The sequence below is a fragment of the Convolutriloba macropyga genome, chromosome 8 (genome assembly GCF_964194025.1).
Source record: "Convolutriloba macropyga chromosome 8, txConMacr16.3, whole genome shotgun sequence".
NCBI classification, from domain to species: domain Eukaryota; kingdom Metazoa; phylum Xenacoelomorpha; order Acoela; family Convolutidae; genus Convolutriloba; species Convolutriloba macropyga.
Window position 1 is genome coordinate 12,289,949 of NC_134475.1, and position 17,613 is coordinate 12,307,561.

At 38.5% G+C, this 17,613-nt stretch overlaps 1 protein-coding gene across 1 annotated transcript; it reads right to left on the bottom strand.

The window, feature by feature from the left end:
* Positions 1-1,130: 1,130 nt before the first annotated feature.
* Positions 1,131-15,918, bottom strand: LOC142343939 (uncharacterized). Its single transcript, XM_075395339.1, has 2 exons — positions 15,557-15,918; positions 1,131-2,342 (listed from the first exon to the last, which is right to left on the bottom strand). Exons 1-2 carry the CDS (start codon positions 15,872-15,874, stop codon positions 1,977-1,979), a joined length of 684 nt encoding a protein of 227 aa, XP_075251454.1. The 5' UTR covers positions 15,875-15,918; the 3' UTR covers positions 1,131-1,976.
* Between the last annotated feature and the right edge of the window lie 1,695 nt (positions 15,919-17,613).

Consider the following 17,613-nt stretch of genomic DNA (forward strand, 5'->3'; position numbering starts at 1 on the left):
ACTAATTATGATTAAGAACTGCACACCCTCAAGTTCCGGCGGATCGTAAACTTAGAGACTAGTAAGTCTCCAATAAAACTTCTCAGCAACTTAATTCCTTCGATCTTTACCTGTTCATGCCGTTTCTCAGGACAAAAACTCAAGCAAAATTGGTCAGACGAAAAAAAAAATCAAACGAAAAGATATCAGACGAAAAATGGTACCAAAACATTGCATTAAAAGGACAAGCAGGACGAACTTAATTTTCAACAAATTTCGTACAATTAAAATTACATTTCTAGTCCGTTTTTCAATTGGAAACTGACAATTTATTATTTGAGAACCTAAAAAATAACAACAAAAATTACCTAACACAAGTCTGTTTTCATTATTAATACAGGTAAAATTGACACTAAGAGCCTTCCTGAACCAAATATGTCAGCATCCAAAAGGGCCAAAACCACATGTGTTTTGAACAATATCTATATCTATCTTGAAGTTTCTATTATATTCTATTTTTTTTCTATCAAAACGTCGAATTTGAATAGGCTGAAGATCCTAACGAGTGTAGTTTTGCACCTTCATCACAAAGAATAGTTCAGAGTAGTGTAAGCTTTGAGAAGTGCAGGTAAAATTGTCTTAATTTTTAGCTGAAACTGTCCAATTTGACGCGAAATACCCGATAATCTAACCACACCATTGCAAAAAAACATCAGAACTCATCTGAACAAACAAAGCAAGAAAATCTTTCACTCAAAAGAATTCAACCTTCTAAGAATTGCAGATGATAACACTCAAATGATATTGCTCACACAGCTTTGACATGACATACCAAAACTACCCAGAGTATATAATTAGTTCCTCATAAGTAAGCCAAGGGAGGTCCGAACAACAAGTAGTAAGAAAGAATTCCGTCGCTGAACAAAGATTTACAAACAACGTGGAAAAGGTCTTCTAATACAACTTGCCCAAATACAAAACAAGAAATAACTTCTCTCTCATCATAAATATTACTCGTTATTTCTGATCTAGAACTTCAATAAAGCTGAGCAGTTTACTGGGGACCATGTTAGTGAAATACAACGTTCATCAGCTCATTGTCGGCAACGAGATATGAAATTTTATTTCAAATGATAAAATAAAAAATTACGGCGTGGCCAAATTTAAATTTTTAGTTTTCTAAAGTATTACATTCACCGACAAAGTATAAAAGAAACAATAGATGAATTCTGTGATAATATGTATATATGTACAATTTAAAGTATTGAAGTACTGAAAAACTGCTAACATTAGCTTTAAAATTAGCATCATACAGATTTAATTTCATAACGTCGCGAAGAGATAATTGGACAGAGGGAGCCAATCAGTGACACAGGTAGCCGACATGTAATAACTCACACATGTGATGAAAGCAAAACTCAAATACTTTGATATTCAATGGAAAAGAAATAAGAATTCAGTTGAGGCGTTGTCATGGCAATTTACCCATTTAAAAGCTATAAACACTAGTCAAACTTATCTGGTGGTAGAATCATCTTTCGTGATCTTAAGTTATACAGTCGATGAAAAACTTATGACGTAACAAAATTAGTGATGAAAAGAATCTGACCTGAAAACTTTAAGATATACTGTTTTTGGTATAAGTGCAAATTTTATTATTTATGAGAGATTCTATGCATAGGTTTCTTGACTCTGATTAAGTCTATGGGAAAATCCGGCAATTGTCGAGAACCGCGTAGCCATTCGAGATCTCAGCCAGAATTTAAAAGTGACTTTTTCACAAGTCATGTAACCTTTCTTGAAACACGAAATTTACAAGCTTTAAAGTCTGGCGCTGTATATAGAAAGTATGTTATTCTAGAATCTGGAACTAAAAACATCTGGCATTTTAAAACGTGCACGTGAGTGTTTCAATACTGGGTAAAATGTCACGCAACCAAACAGTTGGGGGCAGTGGATACATTAAGCAAAATTGAAACAAAAAATGAAAAAAAAAATTACTGCGATTTATTGACGTGTTCACTTCCTTGCAACTTGTAAATAAGATTTTTGAGACCATAACTCGAGTAACAGGAGATAGGAATGCCAATAATCATGAACAAGACGTACAATATCGCCCGTTGGACATACGTGATTCCCAGGAACATAGGATAAGGAGCTATGTTGTAGTTGACTATGGAGTACTCCACGAAACTGCAGTATGCAATTCCGACCAGGAAGCAATAGTTGAAGGACTTCCTGATTGGGGAGTGACTTCTGGGAAGGAATGCGAATTCGGCAACTGGAAGGAATATTATGTACAAGTGTACATTCATGTTGAACCATACAGGAATCTGTTGCTTCTTGTGACGCAGGAGGTCAGGCTGAAATGTTCAGATCAAAATTAAAAACAATCAAAATTTTGATGAACTGATTTGTTAATTAAAACTTGAATTAATTAATTAATTTAAATTATTAAGAAGAGCTAATTATATTGAGTGTTCATAAAATTAATTCGTGTCTTCATTTAGAATTATTTTGGACATTTTGTTGAAAATTGAAATTTCAACGTGGGTTTCTTTTTCTAATAGTTGCCAAACTATTTTCGTCAAAAAATACCTATCGAGCATGAAGACTCAAATAAAACTTATAAAATATTCACTATCTATTAATAGAATGAACTCAATTCTGATTGGACAAAAATGTAAATAAAAAGTATAAATACGAAATGCACAACACGAATTATTCATTCATTCTTCAATTGATTCTTGCGAAACTTAGTGCTATTTTCCATCCTCAGAACTTGTAAAATTTTCTCATCTTAGCAGAATACTGGACGCTTACGAACCTAAACACCTAAGAAAAATATTTGAAAAGGAAACATAAAAACTGCACACGGAACCTAAATATTAGTAGGAAACTCCTAACAAGATAGCTTTGCAGAGAGTTATCATATGGCGACAGAGATCAAGAGCGTCATTCTGCAACACTAAAGAAACGGAATCAGAGAAAAATTATCACAGCTGAAGCTTCATAAAAAACAATTGTCTCAAAATTCATGTTTATCTCAAATTAATGTTTATTCTTTTGGGAAATTTATCACTCAAAAACAAGCAAATTCTGGATGCCGTGTTACAACACCCCAATGTCAAAATTGTTCCACCGATCTCCAAGAGGTATGGAATATTCATTATTAAAAATAAATCAAACTCAACAAAACTCCAAGAAGGTGATATACACGAACTCATAGAATCTAATACAGGAAAAAACAGCTTAATAACCTCACATAAACCAATACGCCAGACCTGCCCACTCTGTCGATTGAAAACAAACGGACAAGATCAACAGGAGAATTGTTCTTTTCACTCATAAAATACAACAACAGATATGGCCGCACCGCACCCACCACACGTATCGCTCAAACGTTTTGCCGGGCTACCCAACGAAAACTGGGACCAATTTGAAGGTCTTTTGAGGGCAAGCATAGCAGTTGCCAGAATTCCGGCAGATCATAACCAACAAGCCCGATACCTACATTTACACCTCGACGGAAACGCATTAAACTATTATCTACGCTTACCAGAAAACACACGAAACGACCTTGATGACGCATTAGAACAGTTACGCAACCGCTACTCAGGCCCAGACCAACGGCGTAATTTTGAGTTAGACTTAAAGAGCAGGAAATTTGATCCCGTGAAGGAACAACCAGACGATTTTCTAACTGACTTACAGCGGCTTGCCAACTTAGCAATCGTCGATGACGTTGGTGCCGGAATTGACCGCAATGACGAGCGGACAAGAAGAATCCGAGAACAATTTATACAGGGGATGCCCTTCAAATACAAAAAAGTTCTTCTCAGAGAATTGGACAATGTCGGAGTAAACGACTTATGCTCCATACTCAAAAGACGACTTCGAATAGACCAATTAAACCCAGAGCCAGCACACACCACAGCCTTCAACTCACTAACAAGCTCCCAAAACTCTGCTTTTAACCAAGCGGTCGAAAACATAATGGCAGCAGGAATAGCTTCAATTCAGGCATCAGTCTCACAAACAACGCCACCAAGATGGCCGAACACCACCCAAAATAAATTTAACAAGCCTTTCACAAACTACAACAGAAATAACACAGCATACAGAACGCCAAACCAAAATAGAAGCTTCTCAGGTTATCAAAACCGTCCTTTCTATCGAGGTAGAGGAAGAGGTACAAACGCGATAAGCAGATACAACAACCAAAGTCAACAATACAACCAGCGACAACGATCTCCCACGCCAATGCGCACTTATTTGCAGGATATGCGCAAGCAACGAGCATACCGCACGTGATTGCACTCAGAGGCAACCACCTTATCGCGACGCAACAATGCCATTCAACCAACAGCCAAAAAACTGAATAACCTGCATGCTTTTCTACAAAAAATTTCTTACTGTACAACTAGCTATAACGAAAATGTCTTTCTAATTCCTATTCAATTAGGCTCAATTACAATGAAAGCGATAGCTGACACTGGAGCATTTAGTAGCGCTATGTAACAAAAACATTTTGATAAAATCTACAATCATCTAACGCAAAAACCCATAAAAAAGGCACCACCGGAAATTACGGTCTCCACAGTGTTTATGCATCAGTCTCAAATATTATTCACGACAAATTTAACATTCAAAATTGGCCATTTAGAGCTCACAGAGGACTTTATGGTTTTTGAGAAACTCTCCGGCATATTACTTGGATTCCCCTTTTTCGCCAAAAACGAAATAACAATCGACGCGCACAACCGCTATCTATATTTCCCTGAATTCACATTTCAGCTGAATTTGATGCAGACGGCAGGCTCAAAAACATCAAAACGATTCAATAATAAGCGTAAAATTTATCTAAAAACAACCACTCGAGTTATAATTAACCCCGGTGAACAGAAATTAATTGAACTCACGCCTTATCAACCATTAGAAGCAGATCACCAAATTGGAATAGTAGAGCTTACAACAAAACTCGAAAACATAGGAAACTGCCTTACGAGTACGATAAACAAAATGCAAAAGGACAAACCAATTCAACTAATGGCTATCAACACAACGGAAGTACCGATCACAATCGAAAGAAACACACTACCTGCAACCTTCACGATAATAACACCCGAACAAGCTCGCTATCTTATCCCATTAGAGCCCAAGTTGCTGGAAACAGATAATTTCTCAAAGACAACAAAAACCATATCGAAACATATTGAGAAAGTAGCGAAGGGCCAGCTAAATCACATCACAATTAACCACAACGCAAAATATTGGTTTCCAACCCCAGAGACAACTGAAGATCCATCCAAACTCACAGGACTAGAGAAACGGATTTACGAAGAACTCATCCGCTTCAAGAAGAGAGAGTCCATTCGACCACTGGATAACGTAGAGGATCGAAAAACATTTTTGGACTCCTTGAATTGGCACGGAAGTGTCCTAACAGACGACGAAAAGAAGAAGACAGAGAATCTCTTATTGGAATTTAACGATATATTTACAAGACATCGCCTTGACATTGGCTACACCTCAAAATTCTCAGTAAAACTGACGCCTGATACTGATAGACCAGTATATTAAAAAAACCAAAGAGTTTCCATCCACCTCAAAGACGATCTCCTAGTAGAACTCGCCTTATTACAATACTACGGCGTGATTACAACGTTGCCATTCAGTAGATATTCATCACCAATCTTTGCAAAAAGAAAACCGAATGGAAAACTACGAATATTAATAGATCTGCGTAAAATCAACCACCTGATTCGAAATGACTATAACAACAACAATTTCCCAATAGCAACACTGGCTGACGCAGGAAGCCATCTTGCAGGCAAGAAGCTCTTTTGCAAAATGGACGGAAGCCATGGATACTACTCCGTGCCAATGGCCGACGAGCAATCTATTCAACTGCTCGCTTTCAATTTTGCATCGCGAACTTACGCATTTAAAAGATTAGCACAAGGACTGAGTAGAAGTGTCAGCGCATTCAGCTCATTCATGCGACAGAATCTTGACCCCGTAATTACCGCTGACAAATGTTTTCAATACGTAGACGATATTGGAGTAGGTGCTCATGATCTCCCAGATATGCTGGAAAAACTATCAGCAGTCTTCACGTGCATCAGAGAATCAGGAATGAAGCTAGCTACAGATAAATGCGCCTTTGGTCTGAAGGAAATTCAGTTCTTGGGGAACACGATAACTTCAGAGGGTTTAACCCCTATCAAACAGAAAATCGCGACGTTTCTCAGAACATTCAAGATGCCGAAAAATGTTAAGCAAACAAAAAGAATGATCGGTTTCTTCAACTTTTACAAAGCCTTCATACCAGAGCTCGGAGAAAAGCTGCTTCCTTTTTATAGATTACTTAAGAAAGAAACAGACTTTGAAATAAACGAGGAGCACAACATAATGTTAAAGAAACTGACACAAGATCTACAATCAGCCTGTGAAATATCACTGAGGCTACCGATGACCAATCGACAATATGTCATTATGGCCGATGCATCATTCTATGCTGCCGGATTTGTATTAATGATCGAGGATTACACCCAAACGGCAAACGGAACGTCTGAACACAAAATTTATGCACCTGTAAGTTTCGGATCACGTATTTTCAAACCAAATCAACTCAAGATGTCAATCTACGCGAAAGAATTTCTTGCCGTTCATTTTGCCCTTGATATGTTTGCAAACATCCTTTGGGGATGCGAGAAACCAGTACTAGTCCTAACAGACAACAGAGCTGTCACCAGATTCTTTCAAACAAAGATCATTCCGCCAACGCTGTGGAACGCATTAGATCACGTATTGAGTTTTGACATAATACTAGGACATATCCCTGGAAAAGCCAACCTCGCGGCAGACTACCTCTCAAGGATACACATAAACCCGAAGGAGAAACTCACACTTCGCATCAACTCGAAGATACCAATCAGTGAAGTCCAAATTGACACTACCGCCGAAGTCCCGGACAACTCAATTAATACACTCCTGCACGAAACATCCAAGGAAAACACTCCGAAACACTATCTTTTTCAGACCGTCAACGAAACAGATCAAACAGAAATCATTGAGGAGGTTCATATTCAACAAATAAAACCGGCGCAGCTCCAGGCAATACACGAACACAATCCAATGGACGACTTTGATACAACCGGTCACTCGCCATTGAATCTAAGAGCCGAACAACAAAAAGACTCAGACATCAAAAGAGTTATCCTTTGGTTCGAAAGAGGCCCACCAACAACCGCCCAATATCTCTCAGGAGACTTGAAAAAGTACCTGAAACAATACCCAAGACTCGCTATGTTTGACGGAGTGCTACACAGAAAATTCTACAATCCTACGGGCAACAGCTTCATCAAACAATACTGTGTTCCAATTCACTTGCAAAAAGAAGTACTCTTCCGCATCCACAACAGTGTCTGGAGCGGACATAAAGGTGTGTCGCGTACCATAGCCGAATTTCGGAAGCGGTTCTATTTCCCCAATTTCACCGAAACACTAACTGACTACATCAGAAACTGCGTGACTTGTTTACAAACGAAACCTAGTCCCACAGCAGCTCTGAGACCACCTCTACAACCAATGTCTTCCTTACAAAATTTTCCAGCAGATGTACTCCTCATCGACCTTGTCGGGAAAATGCACCCTTCATCGTACACCTTCATATTATCCGGGATAGATGTCTTCTCGAAATACTTATTCGCAGTACCTCTGATGAAAGGTGACGCCGACATTGTAGCCCGAGCGCTTATTTCTATCTTACTGAAACATTCATACATTCCATCACAGATAATCTGCGATCTAGGGACAGCTTTTACGTCTTATTTAATGAGCGAACTCGCCACAATTCTTGAGATCAAACTCAAACACTGCACATTAAAACACGCACAAACAATTGGATTACTCGAAAGAAACCACGCCCCACTCAAACAAATTCTGCGAATCAATGAAAACCAAACGTCTTCTGACTGGCATAGATACGTTGACATTGCAGTATTCATACACAACACTACCTACGCTCCAGCAATAGGGTGTACGCCATCAGACGTATTTCACGGACGCACGCCAGTCAACCCACTCGACCTACGCTTTCAAAACACACGTCTTTGGCAACACAAGCCAAAAGCGGATTGCATAAAGGAAATCCAGGATAAGACAACTGAGCTATTCGCTTCCGTGAAAGAAAATCTTATTCATTCATACCTCAAATACAAGAAATATTACGACAGGAAAGCCAATGCATCTCCTCTGATAGAACAAACTTATTGCCTCATTTTGGACCCAAAATGTACAACACAAATCGCAACTATGAACAAACAACAGAGCAGATGGATTCCTATGTACCGAGTAGAAAAGAGACTCACAAATGCCAACTATATTGTGCGGAAAATTAACACAAACTATACACAATGTGTACACAGAATGCGATTGCGACCAATAAAGCCACAATATGAAATCCAAGACTTAGAATCAATCGACCCTCGAAATTTTGAGGCCGATCCCTCAATCCCTGAAGAGGAACGAGAACCCCAGTTCTTCGATAACCAGATCGAGAACCACATCAACCAAGAAGCAATGACTCTACCCAGAAGTGCCAGAAACCAGATCAATCAGTTTCAATCAAAATGTACAAACGGCGAGCTTCTCAGCACAAAAACCGCCAACAAACCATCAACAAATACAACAGGAAACTATATACGACGAAAATACATTCTTTGTGGAAGGCTCAGTGCCGTCTGAAGCAAGAGAAACACCAGAAACAATAGATGTGGGAGACTAGGTCTTTTCTGCAAACAGTAATTTCCCTCAAACAGATGCACGATTTGGCTCACAAAGACCCTACAACCTGAGACGAAGCGACCACCTTGCATTGGCAAGAGAGCACTCAGTATATAACAGCTTACAAGTCTCCGAAGAAGATCCGCAAGTGAAAGTGATCACTTACTTCCCACTCAGTCATTACCCTGACCCTGACCTCTCCATTGCTTTCAGTGATGCAGAAAATAGCGATATAGAAACTAGCACCAGTGACCCCGAGTCCTCGCTTGAGTTCTATTTCTCAATAGCCTCGGCAAACATCGATGATACCTTCAATTCTGCGGAAACCAACACTTCAATGCCCCAAAACAATGATGCAACTGAACAAACACCAGGAATGGAAGATTCTCTACGAAATTCAGCAAACGAATTAGCAGTAACCAACTCCCAAGAATATAACGAGGTAGCATCGTACGACGATCCAGCACTCGAAACAACAGAAACTGACTCAGACATTAATTTCCAAGGTCCTAGGCACTCATCGACATTAAGGCATAGGGTACCTCCCAGAGAATTAATAGACCTAGGTCCCATTTTACCAAACAGAAGGCGGGTCATTCCACTAACTCTCCATAGGCAACAAATTGACGGTAATCTTCATCAAACTCTGGACTACGCAACGGATACAGACGATTCTTTACTATGACGTCATTGCTTTACTGCTCCTTTCTTATTGGCTATTATCTCGCCCAATCACAATCGTTTGTATTCACTATATATACCACAAAAATAACTGGTAAAATCACTCTTCAACTTTACTCACTTCGAAATCAGCAGCATTCTCAACTCGAAAAACACCCCCATTCACTAACCATGTTCAATTACCTTCCAGAACAAGCTATAGCCTGCTTCCTACTTTACTTATTGACAAATATTCAAACCACCTCAAGTAACCAGCCAGCAGTGGCAACTAAAGATGGTGTACTTTTTAACTTACATCAGAAAATTCTCTTAACAGAAAAATTTGTAAAGACAGAAATCCTAGTCCCTTACCCAGTCTACAATAAAACAGTAGAGTCGAAACTTACAAATCTCACTCGAGAACTGGCAAGTATGTGGACTTCAAAGAATTATGGTTGCCCACTCAATTATACCAACATGACTGAATCAACATCTGGTTTACAATGGATCGCGAAACAAGCTATCATGGAAAACGAACTCGCACAGCAGGATATCGAATCCTTAAAAATAGAAATGTCACAACTCCTCCGCTCACACGCCGCAACGGACACAACTTTTTCTCGAAAACCAAGGGCAGCAGCGGCTGCAGCCGCAGCTGCTGCAGTTCTGGGAATTGGCATTGGCGCAGGAGACAAACTCCTGTGCTTTATCAAATCGGTATTTGGCGGATGCGACAAACGGGTAAAACGAAACCAAGAAAACATCAGACAAGCCATGGCTTACCTCCAATACCTGACAGAACACGTCGAACAAATAACAACTTCACAGAACGAAAAATTCTTTGTGGTCTCAGGAGAACTTAAAGCAATAAAAGAGGCGCAGGACGAGATCATTAAAACCCAAAACAGGAACTGGGAGCTAGCAGAGGGGCAGTTCACTGCGCTCCGTCAGAATGTCCACCATATGAGAAACTGCCTACAATACCTTTATGTACGCGAACAAATAAACCAACACAGTCTTGTCTTAAGCAATATCTTTCAGACAATTCTGGCGAACATTAAAACCTACAGAGCAGCTCTGTACACCTTTAGAATTAATGTTCTGAATTCACTAACACCACTCATGAACCAGCTATTACCTATGTCGCTGGTACCTCGTCAGCAGCTCCATGAAATTCTTACAATGGTACACTTACAACAAAATGGGCTACAGGACCGATTGTCACTTGCCGTACCAATTCAAGACATTCTCTCGTACTATGAAACAAAATTGGTCACACAAGTTGAGGCAATTGAATCAGGTCTGATCCTGACACTGGCCATACCGATGGCATCAAAGAGCACTGTTATGAATGTGCTGCATGCCATTCCCATCCCCATGCCAGACGGGGATACAGGCAAAGCATTAGTTTGGCGTCTAGAAGCCAAATACATGGCCGTCTCGGACGACGGAGAAGAACTCGCGTTTATCGATGACAAAGTGCTCGAAAATTGTATTGGGTCCCAAAAATATGCAATATGCACAAAAGCCATACCTACAGAGCAGACATATCAGTCTTGCATGGCTACACTTTTATACGACGACGACGAGCTACTTGCATTGCAACGCTGTCAATTGGATGTAATCGAATTGCCATTGACTGAAAAGGCTCGCAATCTTGGCATCGGTCGTTGGTTAATTACGTCGGCAAGCGACGACTACACACTCATCGAGAGCGCAGGGAATGGCAGCAATCCCTTAGCAAGGATTGAACATCCTGGATGCAGAGTTTGCATCATTACACTGGGATGTGGAAAACAACTACGTGGACCAAACATTCATTTACGATCAGATCTTACAGCTTGCGATTCGGTACCGGCAATACGACTAGACTTCCAACTACCTGACCCAATAAGTACCATCTTTAACCTCCTACCGCCACTTGAAGAATTGCCAAGTTTCTCATCAAGATCAGAAGCACAAATCCAAATTCTACATCAGATACAGACACAATTCCAACAAATTGACTCAAGAAGAACCAGCAAACAAACGATCGAAAAGATAGCCCAACCAATTCTGGAGAAAATTCAAGCACTGAAGCCCAAGCTTGAAAACAGACTGAAAGAATACATTCCATGGCAGATGTCACTATTATTTGGATTCCTTTCTTTCCTGATAAGTGTTTTTCTGCATCTCACATACTCACATTTTTTACATAAATGGGCAAGACTACACCGCAGGTTTCCTTTCCGAATAACACATAAAAGGGAGAAAGATCAAAACGAAGCCAGTGCAAGTAGTTGCAATCAATGACTATGAATATCTACAAGAGCATCCTGAACACCCACTACATAAATGTTCACTTGTTCTGCCTTTGGAAATTAAAAACGAATTTGACACCCAGCAGGACAACGATAGCACACGAGTACGTACACCCTACACCTTCTTGAGGGACTACATCAAACGACTGAAAAGATCGGAAGAGCCCACACTAACGATTGAACATTTTAACAGACCTCCGCCAGTCACTTCTCAACCAATTTACACTCATATACCAGAACATGCACAACCAAAACTACCAACCCATTACGGGGCGTACCCTCTCAGAACCATGAACACAGGAAGTGTTTAATAAGGATTCAAAAAGTTCTTTATAAAAAACAAAAAACAAAATTTTTTTTTTCGCAACGAAAAATTCGAAAAAAAAACGCCTAAGTCCAGAAATTTTCCCTTGGGAAGACTAATTTTGGAAAAAATTACCAAGTGTCGAAAAAAATTTTCAACTTTAAAGTGCGATATCTCGAAAACTAGAAGAGCTACGACCCTCAAACTTTCAGCCCAAAATTCGGACTCAAAAAAAAAGAATAACGGATCCCCGGGCTCCTCGTGGAACCCGGCTTAAAAATTTTTCCTAAGTCTTTCCTCAAAGATACTATTTCAAAAATTGGGGGACAAAATCTACAAACCGGAAACTTAAAAGAAAACAAAAAAAGAAAACTCTTACATTACAATGCTAATCTCATCAGCCTCCAAAACGCGACTTAGTTATCAGCTCAAGCGCTAAAAAAGTTTGCGCCTAAATAATCGCAGTCCAGCATTAATATAAAAAACCAACGGAAAAACACGCGAAACAGAAATTAGCAACAACGGTATTCTTAATATTCGAGCAAAAGCAGACCTGTCAGCTTCTTTGATTTTCAAATCCAAAAGGAGGACATCAAGGACCATCAAACTCTAGTAACAAAACAACAACCAAGGAATCACTTCTAAACAACGGGGAAAATGATAAATCAACTTACCTGCCACATAACAGCATCAAATAAAAGTAATTTCAAATAAAACGAAATCAAATACAGTTTTAACCTCACACGGGGAAGCGAACGTGTGAAATGCAACAAAATTCAGTCCCCCAAAAATGAAAAATATACACGAATTGCAAAAAGCTAAAGCAAAAAAGGCAATTTGAATTACCAACCAATCACAGGATAAGGAATTAATTTCAGAAAAGCGGAAATATTTGGGGAAATGCACTATTTCACTATTTATTCCTTGAATGCAGAAAACAGATTCCAGTAGCAGCATTTACCCAATTGTATGGAAAAACAAAACTTTGAATGGCTGAACCAATTTACGAATTTTTCATAGAAATACAAAATCCAATCTTTACATCCCTTAATCATTACAACGCTACAATCGACAGTTATAGAATCTCCTTTTTCTTACACCAGGAACCCCTTGTCCAACTTAATATACGCCAGGAATTTATTATAAACGACACAGTAACCGTGCACACATACCCTGTCATAATTGACTACACATCCCCCGTTTGGTCAGAAATCCAAAACTGCATAAATAACAATAACCAAAACGCCAACATTGATTTTATTTTTCACCATCCTTTAGTTATTGGCAGCCTCCCTCAACACTCTCAGCAACCCGAGCCTATCCCCGACACCCCAGAATCCCCCGACTACGATATTATTTCAGATGAGCCTTTAACCCCTTCCCCAATCGCAAGTTCCCCCTTCAGCCAACCCCCTTACTCGCCATAGACAATCCCAAACTAAAATCCCAAACACATTAATGACCAGGTCCTCAACCCCCGAATTTCTTTCACTCGAACATTATGAAGACACTCTCCCATATTTTGATTTTATACCCACACGATTTACCCTATTTATGTATTTTTATATAGATTTTAATATTTCCTTATGTTATTTTGATCAATACCTTAAATTTCCTGACGAGTCCATTCTATTCTGGGTAACCACTTTGGAAAATACTACCCACAAAGTAATTTTCGAAAAAAATTCTCCCTCCTACACTGACGTTATTTCATTTATAGAACTTAGCACAGAGGAATTTTTACACGGGGAATTTGAATTACTAAATATCAATTAAAATGAGTAATTTGAACGATAACGTAAATTCGCCCTTCATTAATTGGGATATTTACCGACAAGACCATGACGCAGGTTACTTCCCAACAATTCTCCCTTTCCCCATGTACCTTTACTTGCGTCATGGTCGCCGAGCAATGCTAGTCACATTTGACGACTACATTGTCCGCAATGACGGTACCATTTCCCTTTTTGTAGAATTTGTTGACCCGGGATACACCCTAAAGGCCGTCACCTTTAGCCCCAGCTGTTTTGACTATCAACAAGTTCTCGACAGTCTCAAAAACCCCAGCAACGACACCCTTGAACCAACATTCGAACTACACAATGAATGATTCCCTGTTACTTCGACCCGCCCCTCCTCATACCCCTTCACACTAATCTCATTCCCCACTAAAATGCATTTTGATGTAAACCTTGTGTGTATATATATTGTACAAGATTCCATTATATTCCTTTTACAAATTCTTAACAAAAACTTAGAAGATTACAAAAAACAATTACCTCAATTTCTGTCAAATTATATCCCCTGAGCCCACAAATCCAATCAGGAAAGGACACTATGGCACCACATCCATCAATTCCATTCACCACAAAACTTCCATCAATTTTATGCAAATCTGACTTCTAATCACCTGCGTCACACTGCAACTAATGGACTCTATTCTACTACTGACGCCAACATTGACAAATCCACACACCAAATAAACCAAATCGATAGAAGAAAATGACTACCTTGAGCAATTCTCAACTGAAAAATTTGATGAAAACTGAAACAGAGACTCAAACTCATTACTTAATGGGTTTTCCAACCCATGCTAAACGCTTTTCTAGATAGCCGCAGTATCGAGCATGAAGACTCAAATAAAACTTATAAAATATTCACTATCTATTAATAGAATGAACTCAATTCTGATTGGACAAAAATGTAAATAAAAAGTATAAATACGAAATGCACAACACGAATTATTCATTCATTCTTCAATTGATTCTTGCGAAACTTAGTGCTATTTTCCATCCTCAGAACTTGTAAAATTTTCTCATCTTAGCAGAATACTGGACGCTTACGAACCTAAACACCTAAGAAAAATATTTGAAAAGGAAACATAAAAACTGCACACGGAACCTAAATATTAGTAGGAAACTCCTAACAAGATAGCTTTGCAGAGAGTTATCATAATACCATTTGCACCGAACAATTCATAACTTATTGACCATGAAACACTGCAAACCATACAACTTTAACAGATTCTACTGTTATGTAAGATTCTCGGATCTAGCAACATTAATTCACAATTATATTGAAAAACAATTTTGGAAACCAACGGAAATAACGAATTTTAATTTGAAAAGCTGTAAATTCAAAAAAATATATAACATGACCCTTTAAAGAGCATTTGCCATAATTTAAGTTCATTTTCCTTAAAAATAGTTTTCAGCCCTTGGTTTACGACTGGCGGAGGGGGGTACGCCAAGTTTACGAATGGTTCCAAGAATTTTACTTCACGCCATGACTAAGTCTCCTCAGCGTTTCGGAGCTTTACCAATTTATTCTGCTTCTCAAGAAATCACAAAGAATCTTTGGCCAGACAAAAAACAGACGAAAAATCGGTAGTATGAAAAATAGCATGAAAAATTACTGAAAAACTAATATAACTTCAAACTTCGTTTGAGCAATTAATTATAACCATACGTAAATCTCAGGTACCGCTGGGTAGGTCCAGGATATTTCCAGATTAGAAAATTACCTTCGTGAGAAAGAGTACCCAAAATGTGATGACGACAAACATAGTGAGCGGAGAGATCAAATTGGTCATCAGTTTCTGCAGAGACCTCTTAGTCACAATTAACTCCTTTTGGGCCACGAGGTCTATGACCCCTGTGAAGAATGCAATCACAGCATAGACTGCATGTAGGTAGAAATTCCACATGGTTGCAAAATAGTACCATTCGGCTATCTTCTGTTCAATTCCAAGTTTGAATAGGAAGAACGTCCATGACTGTATATACATTCCTAGCAGCACAAAAAGGACGCAAACTCTGGCAAAAGACGTAAGCAATCCCATTCTGAAAAATATCGATTTACTAGTACTCTAACTGACAATGTTTAACCTAGCTAATATTTATCAGCTGAGGTTTTTAACGCCAAACACAATTTTATAGTACTCCAGATGTACAAAAAGTACTCTCGTAACACAGCTGTCATATATAACACGACGCAACTTGAGAAAGCTTGTCAATTTATACAAATACTTTGTTTAACAATTGCAGAAATATCTTTCCTAATCTACTGGTCACTAAATGAAACAAACATAGCTGGCAGATTGCCAGAAAATAGCCACACTAGCTTCGTAGATCTGCAGTTGTTACATAAAGATGTTATATTTTTGTCAAGATTCTGTTCAAGGTATTGTTGCTTCTATTATATGACCTTATCTCTTTCAATTAAAGTAAAAAAAAGTCAATTTCAAAGTGAAGAAGTCATTTTTGATGGTGAGGTAAGTCACATGTCAAATAAAATTTAATCACGCGAAAGAGCAAAATAAAGAGTGAAAAACGACTTCATGCAAGCAATTCCGTTGAAATTGCGTGAACCAATGAAAAAAAATGATTATGATGTCATATGGTCGTAACCAAAATCTTTACGACGAAATTAAAAAAACATAGCATGACAAGTCCTGACGTACAATTCAAAGAATTTTCATCGACTAAACCGAAAAACTAGACCTAGAATGGACTATGAGTGAATTGAGAAAACCATTTTAAAAGAAATCAGATAAAAAATAAGAAAAAACAGAAAATGCAATGTCAAAATGCCGCATGTGAACAAAAAAAACCACTAGCGAGGAATGAAAATTTAATTCAAACAGAAAACAAGGCTTAGAATGAGCTGCGAATGGATTGGGAAAACCATCTAGAATAAAAAATCCGATCCAGAAAATCGAAAAGACAGTTAAAATTAGAGTGAAATTGCCGCATGTGAACAAAAAACCACTACCGAGAAACCGAATTTTTGTTTAAACACCGTTTTGTCACTCTACTTTAAAATTAGAGCAAAAAAAACACGCCGCAAAACCACTCGCTTTTTTGCTCCATTTCCTGTTTCGGCGTGACCAAAATCACTACTCCAATTTGACTTCAAAAATCATGAAAATGTGTGAACAGATCTTAAAAAAAAGACAGCGCCCCAATACAATTCAAATTCTTTGAATTGTAAAAAATATAGCACAACAAGTCCGGAAACAATTTTCATTGACTTCACAAAAAACTAGACCTAGAATGGACCAAACAAGCATTGGGAAAAATTTTTTCATCGACTTCACAAAAAACTAGACCTAGAATGGACCAAGCAAGCATTGGGAAAATACTTCAGAAAAAAATTCTGATCAAAAAAATTGAAAAAAAAACAGTAAAACTCGAAGTGAAATTGCCACATGTGAACAAAAAACCGCAAACGAGAAAGTGAACTTTCGCTCAAACTCCGTTTTTTACTTTGCTTTAAAATTATATTTAAAATATAATAAACACCTTTCTCCAACACTCGCTGAAAACTGGACGGTCCAGGATCCTTCCAGTTTAACTTCTACGTGAAGCATTCTGTATTTCAAATTATTAAATAAGATAAACCGACTAACGTCGGAAAAATTTCTCTCGAATGACAGCCGGGGCGTAAATTTTTCTTTATGGGTGCAAAACATCAGACGAAGGTAGAGTTCGAACCCCGACCTACTGAGTCCAATTCTTCACATCGACAGAGGCATTAACCACTCGGCCTTGTAATCGTGTACCTCTAATAATCGGTTTT

What these genes read in the sequence shown, in the direction of transcription:
- LOC142343939 (XM_075395339.1), bottom strand. Translation starts at nt 15,874, where the DNA reads ATGGGATTGCTTACGTCTTTTGCCAGAGTTTGCGTCCTTTTTGTGCTG. An exon ending in GGGTACTCTTTCTCACGAAG is followed by an intron (nt 2,343 to 15,556) that starts GTAATTTTCTAA and finishes TGAACATTTCAG; the next exon opens with CCTGACCTCCTGCGTCACAA.